Here is a 21,253-nt window from a genome sequence, read left to right on the forward strand (position 1 = left end):
TCTAGATGTGGCGGGTGGCGGGGAAGCATCTCCGAGACAGTGACAACCCAGCTGGGCTTTGCTTGATGAGAAGGAAGGAGAAGGAAGAGGAAGAATTTCTAGTAAGTGAAAAAGCACGTGGAGAGGCAGGAACAGAGGAAAGAGCTGCCTCACGAGACAAACACGTTTGGATTGGGCACTGGTTGGCGGGTACGTTGACTGGAGCATTGATTTGAGGGTTCATTGGTTCGGACAATGATTCAAGTGGTGTGAGACGTCGTAGGGTCTAGATCAGAGTATCTTCAGGACACTGCAGAGTATTTATGTGTAAGGGGAAGGCATTAGAGAGTTTTAAAGCAGAAGGAGGGCAGGATTAGATTTGAGATTTTTAAGTGATCAATTTGCTATAAACAGAATAGATTTAGAAGTGGGGGACTGAGCCAAAGAACAGAGGCAGGAGAACCCGAAAGGCCACACAACACCCCTGAACATGCCCAGGTCAGGACTGGCATGAACAGTCTGTTACCACCCTCTGGGTTGGAGCAGACCAGGAATAACCTCTTTGAGGAAACATTGACTCTATTTAACAACTGTAAATGTCCACAACTTTGCAAGTGCAACTCCCTTTTCAGGATTTAATCTTAGAAACATAGTCTCATGTATGCAGAAGTGTGTTCCCAAGGATATTACTACTTCACTGTTTAGCAAGCAAAAATTAGAAATTACCTTCAAATGTCCATTATTAGTCTGAACTAATTTAAAAAGTTGTGGAACAGCAAATAAGTGAACACTGGGCATCCATAAATATTTTTGAAAAGTGCTCCACTGTAAATTAAAAGAAAAGAAAAGGGATAGAGCATCGGTCCAGGGTGCTAAGGACCCAGGTTCAAAACCCTGAGGTCACCAGCTTGAGTACAGGCTCATCCAGCTTGAGTGCAGGCTCACCACCTTGAGCACAGGGTTGCCAGCTTGAGCACAGGGTTGCCAGCTTGAGCATGGGATCATAGACATGACACCATGATCACTGGCTTGAGCCCAAAGATCGCTGGCTTGAATCTCAAGGTCATTGGCTTGAGCCCAAAGTCTCTGGCTTGAGCAAGGGGTCACTGGCTCAGCTGGAGCCCTGTGGTCAAGGCACATATGAGATAGCAATCAATGAACAACTAGTGTGATGCAACTATGAGTTGATGCTTCTCATCTCTCTCCCTTCCTGTCTGTCTGTCCCTCTCCCCCCTCTCTCTCTCTCTCTTGCTAAACAAAATAAATAAAAAAGAAAAAAAGGGACACTGTATATAACAATATCATATAATACAAACACCTTTGTGCAAAACAAATTATACACAAACACATGCATTTTTATGTATACTTATGCATAAACTCCATAGAAATATACAAATCTGCCTGAATGACTCTGCTGGGGAGGTGAGACAAGTCTGAAGTAGGAGGAAAATTTCCTCTTCATTGCATCCTGTTTTGCATTTTTTTAAATTTGCTCATGTACATGTAATGCAAAGAACTTGTTAAAAAGAATTAGGGTGCACGTAGCCGTGGTTTATTGTAGGTAGAGTGGGCCTTTTTGTTTTTTGTTTCTTTCTTTTTCTTTTCCAGAAATTCAATTCTGCCTTCTCACATCCAAAGTAATGCATTTAAAAAGCTATCTGTTCTTGTTTACAGTCTGACACAAGTCAAAGAATCTGAGTGGAAATCAAAGTTTCCTCTGCCATTTTCTGCTCAGGAGGCCAATGGCAGGGCACAGAGGAGACCAACTTGGGACTAAAGAGACTATTTTGTGTGTATGGTATGCTGTCATGGCCACAGTCACACTTCTGGCTCAGGGGCAGCCAGGTGGTGAGAGAGGGACGTCAAACATTCCTGTCTCCAGTCTGCCACAATGGACTTTGAGGTGGGAGAAGGTCAGGGACACGCTCTGGTCACAGCAGATGGCCAGGAGCAGGACCAGGTGACAATCACACCTTTCTCATTCCTGCCAGGTTTCTTGACTCCACACGTCCAGCCTGCTCCGCAGACTGCAGCTGGCGTAACACAGAAGGGCTACAAATGGAAGTCACACGAACTCTTAGAACTTCTTGGCATTTCTGGGTAGGTATACACATGACATGCTAGGATTAGTGTCTGTTTCATCATTGAATAGGCAAAATGTTATCTCAGGGTTTCGTTCATATACTTATATGTTTACTGAGCACCTACTATGTGCCTAGGCACTATTCTAGCCACTGAGAATTTAGCTGTGAACAAAAGTAGAAAAATTCATGCCCCTCTCGCTGCTCAGAGATAAGTAGGAAAAAAAAATCCCCAAACAATCAAGACATGTAGAATGTAAAAAACCATTCCAGTTGTGAGGAATGAGTCTGAATGAAACAAAAAGGGTGATGAGACGGAGAATACCTAAGGGAGGTCACCTGGTGTGGGGGGTCCAAGCGTTGTCTGGGGAGTCTACCACCTGATGTGGGGTCCAACTGTTGTCCAGGGAGTCTACCACCTGATGTGGGGCCCAACCATTGTCTGGGAGTCTACCACCTGATGTGGGGTCCAACTGTTGTCCAGGGAGTCTACCACCTGATGTGGGGTCCAACCATTGTCTGGGAGTCTACCACCTGATGTGGGGTCCAACCATTGTTCAGGGAGTCTACCACCTGATGTGGGGTCCAACTGTTGTCCAGGGAGTCTACCACCTGATGTGGGGGTCCAACCATTGTCTAGGGAGTCTACCCTCTGATGTGGGGGTCCAACCATTGTCTAGGGAGTCTACCACCTGATGTGGGGGTCCAACCATTGTCTGGGGAGTCTACCACCTGATGTGGGGGTCCAACCATTGTTAGGGAATCTACCATCTGATGTGGGGTGGTGCAACCATTGTCTGGGGCATCTACCACCTGATGTGGGGGTTCCAACTGTTGTCCGGGGAGTCTACCACCTGATATGGGGGGTCCAACTGTAACTTTGGAGCTAAGAGCCAGCCATGGGAGAGCATTACAGATGAAGAGAAGGATCAAGTGGAAAAGATATGACCAGAAAAGAGCTGGTCCTGGGAAGACAGGACAGGACCAAGAGGGGCTGAAGCTTAGAGAGAAAGGAAAGGGACTTGAGACCCCGCATCTAGCACAGCCTTGTGGTTCTTAATACCTAGGAATGGCCTGAGTGGGCTATTCAGAAATTGCATCCAGCCAGCAGTGAAAACATTAATATCCATCCCCCTCCCCAGCTAGATCCACGTGAACATCTTACCAGGCTGGCCATGCTAATAAAAATATTGTTTGGGTTAATTAGTCAATATGTAGTTGTTTGAGTCAATACATATATCTTTAATTTAATATAGGTTGATCAAATATTCAATATCATAATTTTATTTTTGGAATAAAAATAACAATCACAGTTAACATATGGTTTATCATCGTTTCCCTGGAAGGTGTTTTTCTTTTTGTTGTTTTTTGTTTTTAAGAAAGTAAATGACCTTTTCTAAATCCTTACTTAAAAAATACTTTTTAAGTAGAGTACATACTATTCTCAAAAGGAAAAAAGCCTGCAAACTGAAAAGATGCTAAATATAAAATTGCCAAGAACTCAGTCTCAGGCTTGAGAAAATCTATAGTATATACCAAGGGTTCATTTCCCATTTCTTAGATTAGGAAGAACTTGAGAAAGCTCTCAAAACACACTTTTGTAAGATGAGAGGAAGCGGCATTCTCAGAGAGTGCTGGGGAACACGCTCTTCACACTTGAGTACACTTGGGGCGATGGGTCCCACTTCTGGGAATGTATTCACCCGTGTGCTCACGCTGGGGGAGATGACAGGTGAGCTGGAAGACCATTTGCAAAGGGAGAGAGCGACTCACACAAATGTCCACAAAAGAGATACAGCTTGAATTCCAATTCAGGCTCTGCCACGTACCAGCTGTGTGACTGGGACGAAAGACTTAGTAACTCAGTTTTAGGATCTATATAGAATGGGCACATAAATATACTGCTCACAAAAATTAGGGGATATTTCGAAGTGAATATGAAGCAATAAAATATCCCCTAATTTTTGTGAGCAGTGTACTTCATGCACATATTTAATAATTAAAAAAAGAAAGGGAAGCAAGAAGGAAGAATGAATAAATAAGTAAATAACTATATGATAGCAGACATATCCATACACTGGAATCCTATCTTATCATTGAAAAGCAACCTATCCTATCATTGATAGGCTGCTAAGTAAGAAAGCCATGGGACAGAAGAGTATTTAAGCACAGGTTAGGCACATGCACACACATGCACACAGGCACTCATACATGAGACTTTTGGTACATAGACTATTCTGGAAGAAAGTATTCACAGTATTTGCTTCTGAGGAGTGAAACCAAGTATGTGCAGATGACACAATGAGAAATTCTAGAACATTCTACCACTCAAGAGTAGACAAAATCTACAACAACGTCAGCTGGGACATATTTGTCTATTTGTCTCCTTACATTTAATATCCCATTCTATTATTCAGACCTGCAGTAAAATGATTCATTAATTCAATCAGCAAATACTGAGCATGTACGATGGGCTAACAGCAGAGAATGAGACAGCCAAGGTCTTTGAGCTCAGAGAACTTACATTCTAGTGGGAGAAAACATAACCAAAAATAAGGAAATTAATCTTAAAAAGCCCTATGTATAGTCTTATACTAGAGTGGTGTTCCGGAGGTGTGTAAGGGGAAGCCGTTAGATGTGGTGGTCAGGCAGGTCATTTGGAAGCCGGAAGTAAAAAGCACAAGTTCAGAAACTAAGAGGAAACCACCCACCAGGGGAAAAGCAGAGCGAAGACAGATTCAAAGGACTCGGACCTCTCCAGTGGCGAACTCCACAGACCAGTGTTCCCTTCAAACCCCACTTCTTACCACATTGTGCACCTGAATTAACGAGATGCTGAAGATCAGACTAGTTTCATCACATCTAGGTTAGGGCCCACGGTTATTAGTGAATCACAACCTAGGCTCAAAAGCAGTTCTTTCGCAAATGAGCCAAAATATCTACATATTGGCAGAGAAAAACCTGAAAACTTGAAGAAATTATTCACCAGAAGAGTTGATTTTGTTAGGGGATTCACAGACGTATGCTTTCTTAAAGGTTTTCTAGATAAATTTCTTTTATTGAGTTAATATGTGGCATGAAGATAATAAAATGCATTTTAAGGATTTAATTGCTTTCCTAAACAGTGAAACTTATGTTAAGTAAAAGCTTTGAATTTAAAGCAGTATTTTAATTTAGTTTAAGCTAGTCCATTCATAAAGCAGGTTAATTTCTCTTTCTATTAACCACTAACGTATTTATTGTATATATAAATAAAGGAAGATAAGATAAAGGTTTAGGCAACTTTGAGCAATGATTTTGGGTTTTGGGGGGTGAGAAGTAACATACACACTTATCATATTAGCTGGAAGTTCCTTAAGGGAATAGTATTGAGTACATGAAATATTTTTTCTTAGGACCCCTATGTCTGAAAATAATTAATATCCAGAATATATACTTTTAAAATGTCTCGAAACAGGTAAAAAATAAACAGTTCAATAGAAAACGGGCACAAAACATGCATAGACATTTTACCAAACTACATACAGATGACCAATACACATGTGAAAAGATGCTGAATACCACACTACCCGTTAGGGAAATGAAAATTAAAATCACCATGAGATGTTAATAATACACACAGATTAGAATGTCTTTTAAAAATGTAGTGACAACACCAAAAATTGACGACAACATCAAATTCTGGCAAAGATGCAGAGAAACTGGGTCACTCGCACGTTGCATGTTGCTGATGTGAATGTGAAAAACAGTTTCCACTGCGGAAAACAGTTTGGCAGTTTCTTAGAAAACGAAACAGGCAACTAACTACCAATATAACCCACCAACTGCTCTCTTGGGCATTTACCTAGAGGTGTTATCCACCAAAGGGGTAGGTACTTGTATTTCCCCAGAGAGAAATCACAGGAGGGGTTGACAGTTAAAACAGAAGAGGTTTGTTAAGCTTCAGAGGGAAGAGTCCAAAGTTTGATGTTTCAAGACAGCGCACTCAGAAGGTGGACTCTAAGCTCCCAAGCCTTTGTGGGGCTGCATTTATGTGGTGCTGGGTGAGTCCTGTTCCCTGGTTCATCTTCCGGGGTCCTCTTTTGGTGAGCTTGCACCAGCTGGAGCCAGAGTAGTGAGGCTACATGCTCCGACATACTAGGAATGTCTGGTTAGCATTTTAAATCCCCACCCACGGATGTGATTTTTACTATTATAATGAGCAAAGGTCCCCAAAAGGACAGTCTTTTTTTCTTCTTTTTGAGAGAGAGAGAGAGAGAGGAAGGGAAAGAGATGAGAAGCATCAACTCATAGTTGCGTCACACTAGTTGTTCATTGATTGCTATCTCATATGTGCTTGACCACGGGGCTCCAGCCGAGCCAGTGACCACTTGCTCAAGACAGTGTGACCTTGGGCTCAAGCCAGCAACCATGGGCTTCCATCCAGCGACCTGGGGCTTCAAGTCAGTGACCATGGAGTGATGTCTAAGATCCCACACTTAAGCTGGAGACCCTGCGCTCAAGCCGGATGAGCCTGCGCTCAAGCCAGTGACCTCGGGGTTTTGAACCTGGGTCCTCAGCGTTTTACTGTGCCACCACCTGGTCAGACTAAAATGACAGTCTTCAGAGCTCCTGAGCAAGCAGTTTGAGAAACTTTCCCTTCACCTGACTGCATCCTTTCCGAGGTTGAAAGCATTCCCAGTCGTGTGATTCTATTGGTAGTGGGGAAATGGAATGCTGCCATTCTGGCTTTGTGGTCAGATCCAGGCCCCTGACACCTGGAATGCTGCTATTCTGGCTTTGTGGTCAGATCCAGGCCCCTGTCACCTTCTTACAGGTGGCCTCCCACACAGGTATGGACAGTTATGTTCACACAGCAACCCATACACAACGTTTGTATCAGCTTTATTCATAACAGCCCCAAGCTGGAAACCATCCCAAATGTCCTTCAACAGATGAACAGCTGAACAAATTATGGTACATCCACACTGTGGGATACCGCGTAGCAACGGAAAAGCAATGGGCCATTGGTAGCACCCTGATTCCAGAGGGGATAAAACACCAAGCCCCAAGGTTGCCTACTATATGATTCCATTTATACAATATTCTTGAAACGATAAAACTGTAGCAATGAAAAACAGATGAGGCATTGTCAGGGATCTGGGGCTGCGAGAGGGGAAGCAGAGAGGTAACTGTAAAAGGGCGAGAGGAAAGAGCCTGTGGTGGGGGAATGTCCTGTCTCAGACTGTAGCAATGTCAGTGTCTGGTTGTGATACTGCACTAGAGATTTGAATGATGTTGCCATTGCAGGAAACTGGGTAAGGAATATGGGATATCTCTTTGTGTTATTTCTTACACCTCCATGGGAACCTACTATTATCTGAAAATTAAAAAATAATAATAATAATTTAATAAAATAAGACAGTGGTTCTAACCTTTTGGAATATGTAGAGGGTGGACAATGATAGGGCCTGGCCGGGGGGTCCAGATCTCTGTAAGAATCTAATAAAAGAAAAAACTATAAAGCATCACCTGAGGCCTGACCTGTGGTGGCGCAGTGGATAAAGCGTCGACCTGGAACCCTGAGGTCACCGGTTCAAAACCCCGGGCTTGCCTGGTCAAGGCACATATGGAAGTTAATGCTTCCTGCTCCTCCTCTGTTCTCCCTATCTCTTTCCTCTCTCTCTCTCTCTCTCTCTCTCTCTCTCTCTCTTTCTCTCTAGTAATAAAAAATGAATAAATATAAAGCATCACCTGAGAAAAATTACCTGCATCCTCTCCCTGGATCCTGTTTAAGGGCTCCACTCAAGGACATGATACCCACAGCTCATATTTATGGTCTCTGGGATCCAGGGAATGAATAGAGGCTTAGACCATTAGTAAAACAAAGGCAGCCCCACCCCCACCTGCTCTGCAAAATGCCGCTTTCAGATTCTCATCCCAAATGTAACCATCTGCATTCTTGAAAGAAGCTATCTTCACTTCGACATTCCCATATTATCTATGGCATTTCTAAACTCACAATTTCATTTTGAAATTCTCCAAAACAGGGGCTGGCAGGTGGGAGGCATCAGAATCTCTTTCTGGCTTAGAATCTTCAAAGGTTTATTTCCACCCAACTGCAATCAAATTCCTAGAGCAAAAGGAAAATCGAATGTGCCCTTCCTCGTTCCACAATCCCAGAACAGGAGAAGTCTGCAGATAGCTTTCAACTGAATATCTGACCTGTGACTGAGACTAGTTCACCTCAAACTTTAGCAAACATATTAATCTCAAGTTAACAACACAAGTCCTAAATCAGACTGTTAATTCCTTGAGGATGTTGACTGTACCTATCTTATTTAAGGCAGTTTAACACTAGCAGGCACTCAATAAATATTTGATGATTGCTAAAATGAAAGCAAATATATCCCAAATGAAATCTAAATTCTTAAAATATAAAAGATAATAATCCCCCAACAAAAATGACCAAACTTGCTTAAAAATAAATATTTCTAGTCATCTAATGAATACAGTAAAAAATAATAATAAATTGGCAGATGCAGGGAAAATCATCACATTAGTAATTGGGTTTATGTCTACACATGAAGTCCCTAAATTGGCCATTCTTTGCTTAAATCAGTTTGGGGGATGATCACTAAAGGCTGCCTTTATGCATAATTAATCACATCATCCACATGGACCACTGAATGATGAGGACTGAAGACCAGATGGAAGGGACTACTGACATGGAAACTGGTAAAGGGATTCAAATTGGGCCAGAACGCCGTGTGGTCTTGACTTAGGCCTGTGTACTCAGTCTGTCGGACCGTAAATTTCCTGACTGGCAAAGTTATCCCCAAAGTCTCTTTCTCTTAAGGAAGAAAAGCCACACTTCACATATCTTCCTGAATGGTTGTGTGTGTGTGTGTGTGTGTGTGTGTACATATACTGATAGAATACAATAAAATTATCCTATGATGTTCACGTTATGATTATAACTTTGCCATGGTATCATAAAAAATGTAGATGCCTAATCATCTCTAAATCCCAAAACCTCTAATGAAATATTAAAGCCTCTTCAGGGCACTAGTGAGACAGATAAACAAAGGGTAAAAAGGTATGTCTTCCTAAAATCTGGACATTCACTGACCAATTTTTCAAAGCCATTTTTAATGCCACCAGAAAGACCCCCAAGTGTAAAGAAATACCCCCTAGTCTGATGAACTCACTCCAAGCAAGGTTAATGGAGATGATTTTTTTCTGGCCTTGACGTCTTTGCCATTTATCTAAGGATCATATGAAAAATGTTACAATGGCACCCCTGGCCAGTTAGCTTAGCTGGTTGGAGCATCATCTGGATACGCCAAGGTTGTGGGTTCGATCCCCGGTCACAGCACATACAAAAATCAATCAGTGAATGCATAAATAAGTGGAACAACAAACAAATATTTCTCTCTTTCTCCTTTCCTCTCTCTCTAAAATAAATAAAAATAAAGAATGAAGAAAAATCTTACAATGGCATGTATTCCTTCTATCTCTAGCATCAGTGCCAATTGTTTCACATACAGTAAGTGTGTTTTCCTAACTAAACAGCAAGTTCTTTGAAGATGAGAGCTACTGCAGTAGAAACAGTGAAACCAATAACCACCTACGTGTCCTGGTCCTCTAACAGCACAAGGGTAGTAAGAGGGAGAGCAGTAATAAACATACTTGGCTTTCCACTGTATCAAGCATTGTGTTAAGCCTTTTCACAAGGATCACCTATTAGGTGGGTTATTATGAGTCTCCCTCTTTTTACTGAAGACTGAAACTCACAAATGTTAAATAACTCATCAGAAGTCACATGACCAATTGCTCAATTGGGATTTTAACAGAGTCTCATGCCAGAGAATATGCTTTCTTTTTCTTCTTTTTCCAAGTGAGAGGAGAGGAGAAAGATACAGACTCCCACATGCGCCCTGACTGGGATCCACCAGGCAACCCCCATCTGGGGCTGATGTACTCAGCCAATTGGGCCATGGCTGCAGTAGGGAGAGAGAAAGAGAGCAGGGAAGGGGAGAGGGAGGGGAGGGGAGGGGAGGGGTGGAAAAGCAGATGGTCGCTGCTTCTGTGTACCCTGACTGGGAATCAAACCAGGATGTCCACATGCCAGGCCAATGCTCTACCATTGAGCCAACAGGCCAGGACTAAGAATATGCTTTTAAACTAGTCCATAGTGAGAGTTTTGTGCATTCATTCAAGACATTTTCATCACACTGCCTGCTCCGTGCTGGGCACTGTTTCAGGCACGGGGGTTCAGTTATAACATAAATAAAAGGCAAGAGAATTCCCAGCCTTCACACAGCCTCACATGCTAGTTGGAGGAAACAGACAATCAACAAGTGAAATCCACTGACCAATATGTAAGGAAGGTGGTAATTCTAGAAAGAATAAAGGAAAGGGACACAAGGGGTGGGGGAGGGAGGAAATAAGATAGGGCATCTGGAAGGCTTCAGTGAGAAGGTGGAATCTGAGGAAAGGCTGAAGGAAATGAGGAGGGAGCCAGGAGGAGACACCCAGGGGAACACCATTCCAAGCAGAATGAACAGCCATAGAAAAGGATCAGAGTCAGCAAAGGAACTCGGAGCCCACTGTAAAGCTTTCACTCTGACTTAGACGGAAAGAGCCTGTGGGGGGTGGGGTCTTTCCTGAGCAGCCAGGGAGACAGATTGGGAGGTTACTGCAATATTACAGAGAGGGATGAGGGGGCTTGGTCCAGGGTGGTCACAGTGGTGGCATGGTGTGAGAGAGTCGGATTCTAGGTGTATTTCAAAGACAGAACCCACAAAATCTCCAGATGGATGGTTTGGGAGTGAGAGAAAAAGGAAGGAGAGAAAAATGCCATGGAAGTTTGTTTAATTGCTTCCTTGCTTGTTCAATTTTTACCAGGGCAGTTAGAATGTTGGGACCTCTAGCAGCTGAGGTGCAGACTCTAGCAGAAACTGGTTTGGATGAAACAATGAAGGGTTTGGGAGGCTTTAAGTCTGAGGCACCTGTTAGATGTCCAGGTGGAGATGTGGGCTAGACAGGAGAGGAGGTCATTGGTAGACAAAAGCAGACAGATGTTATTTAAAGGCAAGCAATCCGGGGGTTGCATGTAGAGAAGAAGGCTAAGTGGGAGTTCCAACGCTGAGGTTTGGATGGTGGACAAGCCATAGCAATTATTGACTGGGACATTTTCTCTGCAGAAAAGGAAGAAACCAAGGGAGGACAGTTAAAATGTGCCATCTAAGCCACACAGTCAGGTTAATGATGTACGACTTGTCTGATATGCCACTCATCCAAGGATAAGTTTTTAGGGCCTTGTGTGGACTAGCCAAATAATTGTAGACAGCTGTTTCCCTTCAAACTCCACTGCCCCCCAAACAGTAACATGGCCATTCTGAACAAATACTGTTCCAGATATCAAGATCTCCCCGAGCCAACGGAGAGTGAGTTAGGGCATCAGATGGGAAGATACTAAGACTTCTGAGTTATGGCCATCGAATTTCATGAAGCTTTTTTCTGTTTAAAGAAAAAAGTCAATACCTATTTGAATATGTAATCACTTAAACAGTTTAAGATCTCAACTATAGATGAGCACTAAGCCACCACCCATTTGAATGGGCATGGTCTGAGAATGTTTCTTGTCCAACAAAAAAAAATTAAAAGTAAATAATCACTTCAATGTATAGAATTTGTAAAAAGCTTCATCCAATGAGAATCTCTCCAGCTGCATAAACATTGATGCCTTTGGAAACTTCAAAATATAAAAATAAAGAAACTGATGATCCCTACATCTTTCCATTTATTCTCACTCATCTTAGATTAAACTAAAGAAACAATACAATCGGAACCAATGCTGTATGCGTTCACTGCATTTTCACAGGTATTATCTGGCTTAAGGCTCCCAACATGACTAGTGTTCATTGTACAGATGTGAAAACTGAGGCCAAGAAAGGGCAAGGGCCATAGAGCCAATGACTCATAGAAGCAGAATTTGTCCCCCTTTCTTTTTTCAAATCTGAGGGAGCATTTCTTGGCACGACAGCTGCTTACCATGAACTGTTGTTTTCTTGTTTAATTATAAACCATCCCAAACATGGTTCTAACCCACAGACACTTGTCTGGATTCCATTAATAAAACCACTATGTTGTATTAGTTCCTAAAGAGGCTTATGGATTGCAAAGTCACGCATTTACTCTGTAATTCAATGCCTAGTTCAAAGGGCACTTACTGGACGCTAACTCTATAGCAGAACCTATGCCCTACCTCTCTCTGAGACTTGCACCTGTCATACATGCTGTTCCAGGCTACACGCAGCCTAGACGAATACCATGACCATGTCTTACTTTGGACAGAGGTTCCCTACACTGTTTTTCACCATTACTTGCAGTCTCCATTCAAAACTCTAGTTCACACCGTTTTCTGACAACTGTGTAATCAGCCTCCTTGGTTTATGTAAATAAATTATATTGTGAGAACACTGTTTAAAAATTAACTGGTGATTAAAAAAAAAAAAAACAATGTTAACACAGAAGACCATATTTCTTTGATTATATTTTTGACCTTTTCTCTATGAGCAAGCAATAACCATCACTCAACAGATACTCTAAAATCCATGTGAGTGTTCACAAAGACAAAATGAATAAACCCTGAGAAAGTATACTGCTCGCTGGCATCCGAAATACTGTAAAATATAAAATGAACGCAAACTGCATTTCCCTTCTCACTGCTTCAGAGATCTGTCTATAAACATTGGCACACAGAGAGGGCTATATTGTGTCAGTTCTGATAATATAGAAAAATAATTTCAATTACCATAAGCTAGAAAGTTATGGTAACTAGTCTTTCAAATAAGTCACCATGTGTCACAATTTGGCATAAACTTCAGTCCTTATGAATAATTCACATTTGGTACATTAATAATGCATGTCTTCTTCCTATTGGAATGCTCCCTAACACAGAATAGATGTCACTGAACAATTTCCTCAATTGACATGATGGAATAAGGCTATAATTAGAATGGTGTTTTTTCAATGCTGCCTTTATTATTACAACCCTCTGGCTTGCCCATAAGGCGATCATAAACATAAAGCTCCTATTATTTCTTGCCCTTTACCTGAGAGTCACTCAGTTAAGTATCCCAACAATAGCTGCTCCCGCCAATGAGAATATTTGCATAGCGAAAATGGAAATCAAGGCAACTCAGGTAGGGCTGATAGGGACTGGTTGGTTCTGCTACATTTGCCCCTAATTATATATGTATGTATTCACAATAACACAGGACATAATTGCTAAAACATGGTGACCAGTGTCGGAAGGAAGGAAAGAAGGAAGGGAGGGAGGGGGGAGAAGGGGAGGGGGGAGGGGGGAGGGAAAAAGGGGCACAAACAAACCAGGCGAGAGTTTTTTAATAATTACATCACCAGGTTTTTCTCCCCTGCTGTTTACCTTAGTAAAAATCTCCTTTCAAATTTTCAGTGACATTATCTGGCACATCAAGAAAGTCCAAAGACCAAGTAAAGAGAAAGGTGCCAATGACATATTTGTAGAGAAAGAAATCGGCCTAACTCCCTTCCCAGCGGGGCCGTTCTGCCTCACCATCGACATTTATTATGATTTCAGATATCATTAAAGTAAACTTTCCTCCCCCCACCTCTCGCCAAAAGCACACAATAAACAATGACAGCCACCACACTTGCCACAAGGCAAAGAAAAATGAGGTAGTTTAAAATTAAAAAAAAAAAATCGTTCCAGTTTCCTCCTCCTCCCTCAAGAATTCCTTTACCGTCCCTCAAGCCCAAAGAGAAGCAGGAGTGCTCCCTGAGGTGCCATCAATGAAAGGAGATGGGAAAAGACAAAGAGTTGTAAGAGAGGAGCCATCCCTGTGCCATCATTTGTCCCCTGCGAGAACCTTCCGATTCATTCATACATATTTAGGCAACACTCGCGCTGTGCCAGGGATGAGGTTGCACCCCAAATAATCACAGTGGGTTCCAATGTGTGTTCCAGCAGCAGAAATCCACTACCCAAGCCAAGGACGGGGGAAAATTCCGAGTCGGGTATCTACCCCAAGTTGGCCTGACCATCGACCACCCACGCCGCCTTTGCCAACACCTGGGGACAGAGGTGTTGGATCACTGTCCAGAACCCGGAGTCTAGAGAGACCTTACACTCAGCAGAAACCTCTCCCTGGGGTCCGAGGGTTGCTGACCTTGCTCACACCGAGGGCGTCTCCCCTCTTTCTCGGCCAGCTGGTCCATCCCCCCGGTAAAAGTTAAGTTGGTCGCGAGTGGGAAGAGGGACACCGGGGACATCCGGCAGGCTCAGCACCCTCCCGGGTTCTCAACTCTAACTCCCATGGCTACCGAGAAATATTTATTTCGAGTAGATGGGCTCCAGTGACTACTGAAGCCGAACACGCGGCCACCATTAGAAAGCCAAGTCATCCGAGAGATAAAGATAGATCCATTACATACCTAGACCTGGCCCTACAGCGGCAGCCCCGGGAGGTGTGGATTCCAGCGGAGAGCGCCACGCGCCATTCACAGCGCCCGGCCGGGGGACCTGCTTCCTCCCTCCGTGGAGATGCTGGCTAAGGAGAAAGACAATTGAACCAGCGAACAGAGAGAAAAAAAAAAAAAGGATTGATACTCACCCCCAGGCGTCTGCTCCGGATCCTCACATACCCTTGCTTCACTATGTCATTAAAATTTGAAGCCATCCCGAACCCCCCTCACCTAAGCGCACGCACCCTAAGTGGTTTTGGGGAGGGTGGAAGACAGGGTCAAGAGAAGGCGTGGGGGCGGGGAGAAAGTTGAAGAGGTGAAGCTGCTTCTGCTGCGATTCGGCGTGGCTCTAAAAAGCGCACATCACTTTGTCCCCCCAACCCTGAAAGTGGGCGGCCGGCTTGCAGCCACTTTGGGGGAGCGCAGAGAGCGCGGCGCCGCCAGGCGAGGCTGGAGCGCCAGCGTCAGCTGACTCATCAGCCAGCCTGCCAGGAGGAGGGGCAGCGGCGGCAGCTCAGGGATCCAGCCCAGCCTCCTCCCGCCCAGGAGGAGCAGGCGGAGGAGGAGGCAGAGGAGGAAGAAGGAGGGAGTCGAAGAGGAGGAGCCCCGCGGGTCCCTGCGCCAGGCGGTGGCCACCCGCAGGCCGACACACTTGAATGCACTCTCCCGGGTCCTCGCTCCGGTAGCCCGCTCCCCTCCCCCTCCTCGCGGACCCCGCGTGTGTGCAGGTCCACCTCGTCCCCTGCACCTCCTTGACAGCCTGCCGGGATCACTCTCCCTTTCTCCTCGCTCCTCTCTCCTCGCTCCGGTGGCTTATTTTAGGAGGAAAGAAAATTTCACTTTTTCCCAGCCACCGCCTACCCCGCCTCTCCCTTCAGCTCCATCTCGTCCCTGAGAAGGAGTGATTTTTATTTCTGCTGTGTGTCTATCTGGGGAGGTAGTGTTGCCATGGTTTGCCTTGACCTTGGCATACTAGGGCAGGGTTATTGCCACGGCTTAAGGCTTAAGCGACTTGCTCCCTCTGGTTTCCTTGGCATCCTGGCCCCCGCCTTCAGTGATATAATTTGCCAGATTTTTATTGTTTGAGTCTGTTTTTCCCACCCGAATGTAAGTTTCCCAGGCGCTATGGCTTGGTTTCAAGCTTGGCCAAAGGCTGGCCCAGAGCAGGTGCTCAATAAATCCTTAGTACCAGGCACTGTTTTAAGCCCTTTAAACTCCCCTATACCTTTTGAGGTAGGTCCCCCCTTATATAAATACCAGGTCCATTTTTATGCCTCCAGAGCCCCGCAATACAGCTCACCCTTATTACTACTACAGGATACTGTCTATAGAATAAAACAAAAGGGGGACCAGACATTGCACTCACCTGATGGTACTGTCTTCCAGGAGCACGCTTAACTTGATGATACCCGCTAACATTTGGGGGGCACCATTTATGCTGGACAGTGTGTTCATCCTGTTAAAGGAATATTGAGATAGATACGATCATCGTCACCCACATTTTATGGAAACTAAAGCTCAGGAGAATAAAGAGACTTACCCCAGGACCCACAGGGCTAGGACCAAAAGGAGGAAACACTGCCCTATAACCTTTCTGCAAAAGCAGGTGTCATGGAGCAAGGAGGTTACCAGCTGGTTGCCAGAGGGAGAGCTTTCTAATCATTTGCCTTAACCACAAAGGTAAACACCGCCTCAGAAAGCTGACAATTCTTACTGACTGGAGGTGACTAAACCGAGGCTGGGTGAACTTTGGTCAGAGCTATTAAGAAGAAAATTCATTTATTTATTTGACCTGCTGACCTTTGAAGGCCTTTCAACTCTAAGATTATAGGACTTTTTTTCTCACTGGGAACATTAGCTTTTAGTCACCTTAGTTTGATGGGTGTCAGTTAAAGAAGAGAAAAACCCAAGAATGTATCATAGGAGAGCTGAGATTAACCCGGGACATGCAAAAAGCAAGTATTCAGGCAGGGAGGACTCTTTTTCCTTTACTTTTTTTTTGGTGTGTTTTTCTTTTGTTTTGTTTGTTTGTTTGTTTTTTTGTGGGAAGGGGAGCTATTGAAGCAGATTTTGTGCACCAGGGACCAGGATCCATCTGGCAACCCTGTCTGGGCCCAATGCTCAAGTACCAACCTATTTTTAGTGCCTGAGACTGACATTGCTCCAGGGGAGCTATCTCAGTGCTGGGGGCTACCCTGGAAGCAATTGAGCCACTGGCTGCAGGAGGGAAAGAGGGCGAGAAGAGAGTGAGTGGGGAAATAGCAGATGGTTGCTTCTCCTGTCAGTCCTGACCAGGAATCGAACCCAGATCGTCCATAAGCTGTGCCAATGTTCTATCCACTGAGCCACCAGCCAAGGCTGGGAAGACTCTTTTTGTTACACAGTAAACCAACAGCTCTGTCATCATGTTGTCATTTGACATAAATGATGTTTTCATTTTAAATCTCTCTCTAAAAGAGGATAAAGTAATCAAAATCATTTAGAGAATTCATTTTGAAGGCTTAACTCATGAAAAAAAACAAACTGTTCATGGTTGCCATGAACAAGGCCTGTCCATGGAAGGTATTTGTCCAACTAATCATTTATAGACTAAAGCAACAGTATCACAGAAACAAGTGAGGAAATTTGGCATTAGAGCTTGAGATGGATGCCTAGAGGTAACAGAAATAATTACTAACAAAACCTGAGACTGAGAAATCTTTCCCCATGCACTTAATGTTGAGTACAGTCAACATTCATAAATAATTAAGCTAGATGTGAGAACACTGGAATCAAACTAGAAAATATCCAACCAGATGTGAAGAGACATGGGATTCCCCCCTCCCCAAGTGAGAAGGGGGGGCAGACAGACTCCGGCATGCGCCCAACCGGGATCCACCCGGCATGCGCACCAGGGAGCGATGCTCTGCCCATCTGGGGCATTGCTCTGCTGCAACTGGAGCCATTCTAGTGCATGAAGTGGAAGAATGGAGCCATCCTCAGCGCCGGGGCCAACTTTGCTCCAATGGAGCCTTGGCTGGGAGGGGAAGAGAAAGATAGAGAGAAAGGAGAGGGGGAATGGTGGAGAAGCAGATAGGTGCTTCTCCTGTGTGCCCTGGCCAGGAATCAAACCCGGGACTTCCACACAACAGGCCGACACTCTACCACTGAGCCAATCAGCCAGGGGCAAGACACGGGATTTTTTTTAAGTGAGAGGAGGGGAGATAGAGAGACAGATTCCTGCATGCACCCTGACCAGAAGCCACCCAGTGACCCCAGTCTGGGGCTGATGCTCTATACACAACCAAGCTATTTTTAGCACCTGAGGTAAAGGTTCCATGGAGCCATCCTCAGTGCCCAGAGCCAAAGCACTGGAATCAGCTGAGCCATGGCTGTGGAAAAGGAAGAAAGAGAGAAAGAGAAGGGGAAGGGAGAGAGGAGGAGAAGCAGATGGTTGCTTCTCCTGTGTGCCCTGACTGGGAATTGAACCCAGGACTTCCACACGCCGGGCCGATGCTCTACCACTAAGCCAACTGGCCAGGAGAACAATGGATTTTTTTTTTTAATTGCAAAATTGAATATGGTTTTATTTGTGTGTTTTCGGTGAAGTCAAACTGATGAGTGCAAAATACCCAGACTGTGCAGTGCTATTCACAGGATAGTCGGCCACTAATACTTTCCCCAAATGTGCAGGGCACAGGGTGGCCGGAGGGAAAGGAATAATTCACAGAGATGCGCAATGTGAGTAGTGCTTACAGAGCTGCATGAGGACCCCTCCTTCGTGACCTCATCTAACCTGATCTCCTTCCAAAGTGCCCGCCTCCATATGGCATCACATCAGGGGTCAGGGCTTCAACAGATAGGTAAATGCTGAAGGAACCCAAACATTCAGTCTCTAATGCTATCCTTATGAAAAACATGTTAATTAAGGTGAAATCAGTGTACATTCAAAATGGAATACATACAGTTGTACTCCTATCTGGTGTCTGGTTGATCTGAAACAAAACTATGTCATGCATTGAAATAGAACTTTGTAAGTATAGCATTGCAGAGGCAGGAATTAATTCAAAGGTTGCCTCCTCTGATATATTCCAAGCAGAAATATACTCTGGCTTGAAATACGAAAGACTCGTGCCTTTCCTTCTGCATTTCATTCAGCCGATTGCTATTGCTACTACTATTACTACTATTTATATTATTATTATTTATTTTATGTTGCTATTATTATTTACCTCTTCAGGACAGAAAACTGCATGCAGATATCCATAAGTTTCTGCACTTTTCCAGAGCAGGTGATGCGCTTCCCAGCTTCACCAAAGGAGGCTGTATTTCCACCAAGTCCCACAAAGTACCCAGGCTGAGGCTGCAATGGCACTTGTCCAATATCTTTACCAAAAATAACTTGAGCTTTGGCCCCACTGCCCGCTGCTCTCAGTGGGAGAGTCACAGAAACATATGCAGCCGCTCGTCGGGCAAGGTGTGACAGCGCTAATGAAAAGGATGGGGCTATGGCTACGGAGAGAGGCTGTCTGCTCTGGGCCGGGTCTCCCTCACCCATTTGTGCCCAGCTAGAGAAGGACGACTGGGAGATGGCCCTGAAGCCAGGTGGGAGAGGCGCTGTGGAGAGGTCTGCTCTGGTTACTCATTGCTCCCTTTGCTGCCTTCCTGCATGCAACAGATATTGATTGAGCACCTGCCCGAGGTGGAGAGTGTCCACAATGACCTGTCCCCATGGAGCTTGTATCCCAGGAGGAGACAGAAAAACTAAACAAGCAAATAAGAAATTTACATAAGTAGTGATGGGGGTGAGAAGGAAATGAGCGATGTGCTGGGGAGGAAATACTGAGCAGCCCAAGTCAGGGAAGACTTCTCTGCGGAGGTGACATTTGAGCTCAGGAGGAAAGATGAGAAGCTATGTGACACTTCTGAGCAACTGCATTCCAGCTGGAGACAAGAACACTTAAAAACACCAGGATGCAGGAAAGAGCTTGGCAAGATCAAAGGGCCGAGGGAAGCACAGTGTGTCCTGAGCCCTGAGGAGGGAGAGGTGTGGAGAGTGAATGTCCTCACAGGCCACACAGCAAGGAACTACTTTCTATTAAAAAGCAGGAAATCATGCAGGGACATCTGATTTATATTTCCAAAATATTATTCTGTCTGATGAATAAAAAATACATTAGAAGGAACTGGACTGCCCTGGCCAGTTTGTTCAGTGGTAGAGAGTTGGCCCAGGGTGTGGAAGTCCCAGGTCGGATTCCCCGGTCACAGCACACAGAAGAAGCGACCATCTGCTTCTCTACCCCTCTCCCTTTTCGATCTCTTTTTCTCTCCCTCTCTCTCTTTTCCTCTCACACAGCCTTGGCTCAATTGGTTCGAGCAAATTGACTCTGGGTGCTGGGGATGGCTTCACCTCAGGCACTAAAATAGCTTGGTTGCTGAGCAACGGAGCAGCTGACCCCCAATGGGCAAAGCATCGCCAGGTAGAGGACTTGCCTGGTGGATCCTGGTCGAGGCACATGCAGGAGTCTGTCTCTCTGCCTCCCTGCCTCTCACTTAATAAAAATAAATAAACAAATAAATAAAAAATTTAAAAAAAGGAACTGGATTGGAAATGATGAAACCATATGAAAATCTACTTCTAAAGACCTTTACCCAAAAATCTTTAAGAAAAAGAGAAATGAAGCTTCTGATGAGAATGTAATTTTATATCAATTGGTGTAACTGTTTTGAAGCATAAGTGATGAAATCTATTAAAAATTTTAAACTTGCAAAATTGTTCATCCTTGGTCCTCGACAAGTACCACCCTGGAAATGTATCCAAAGGCCCAAATATCTACTTATAAGAATATTCACTATGATCTTGCTTATGATAATATGTACATTTATCTTACTATAACACATATACCTTAATATAACATATATATTTTAATGTGATGTATATACATCTAAAAGTATTTTTTCACATGTACATACCATGTAGCCAAAGGAGCATGGATCAATGGGGTACACTCATTCCTCATTAAGCTTTGCTTATTGAAATGTTCTTTCTCTAAACCCAAATAAAGTCTCCATAAATTCCCTAGCCCTTTTGGCAACTAGTAGGTAATAAAGAATCTATTTTAATTCAATGGTCACATAACACGGAGTTTTATCCATTGGTGATTTATCCTGGGTCCCAGTTCAGGCGTGGGAGCATAGTGGGGGTTGGGGATAGATGTTCTGTGATTTTCTGCTCCGCCTCTTCTTCCAAGTGATAGCTACAGGATCTGGACCCTCCAGGACTAGAGGACAGGGGGATGAAGAGGCCAGAACACAGGAAAGTTTTGCTTGCTCCAAGTTTTGAACAGTGCTGGACGTCCTCTGGGCAGCAGGTATATAAATGTTAGCTCTTTCTCTTAAGGAACTGTCATGAGTTCACAGAGGTGCACCTGCTCAGAGCTCAACCTTCAATCCTTTTCTCTGTCTGGCTACTCTTTACCCCACTGAACTCCCTGGGATTCCAGGGTTATACTGGGTCCCCTTTCCCCTTCCAGGTGGTCCTCCTGGTTGTTGTAACCTAAGACAGCCCCTACCTGTTCCCTCTGAGAGGTCAACTGGCCAGAGGAAAAACTCACCCATTGTTGCCACCATCAACCAACATTCAACTCACTTTAGGGCAGCGGTTGCTCTCAGTGCTGCCACAAGTCAAAGCAACTGGTCGACCCAGGCCTCCACCTTTAGAT

At 44.3% G+C, this 21,253-nt stretch overlaps 1 protein-coding gene across 2 annotated transcripts in view; it reads right to left on the bottom strand.

Moving 5' to 3' along the window:
- DOK5 (docking protein 5) overlaps positions 1-15,039 on the bottom strand; it is a 114,484-nt gene extending 99,445 nt beyond the window's left edge. The window contains exon 1 of one of the 2 annotated variants that reach the window (XM_066387447.1): positions 14,702-15,039. In XM_066387447.1, the coding sequence (XP_066243544.1) occupies positions 14,702-14,767 (66 nt within the window). In that variant the 5' untranslated portion in view covers positions 14,768-15,039. The remainder of the gene's footprint in view (positions 1-14,701) is intronic. The other variant, XM_066387448.1, reaches the window with a different exon arrangement.
- Between the last annotated feature and the right edge of the window lie 6,214 nt (positions 15,040-21,253).

The sequence above is a fragment of the Saccopteryx leptura genome, chromosome 5 (genome assembly GCF_036850995.1).
Source record: "Saccopteryx leptura isolate mSacLep1 chromosome 5, mSacLep1_pri_phased_curated, whole genome shotgun sequence".
Classification (NCBI taxonomy): Eukaryota; Metazoa; Chordata; class Mammalia; order Chiroptera; family Emballonuridae; genus Saccopteryx; species Saccopteryx leptura.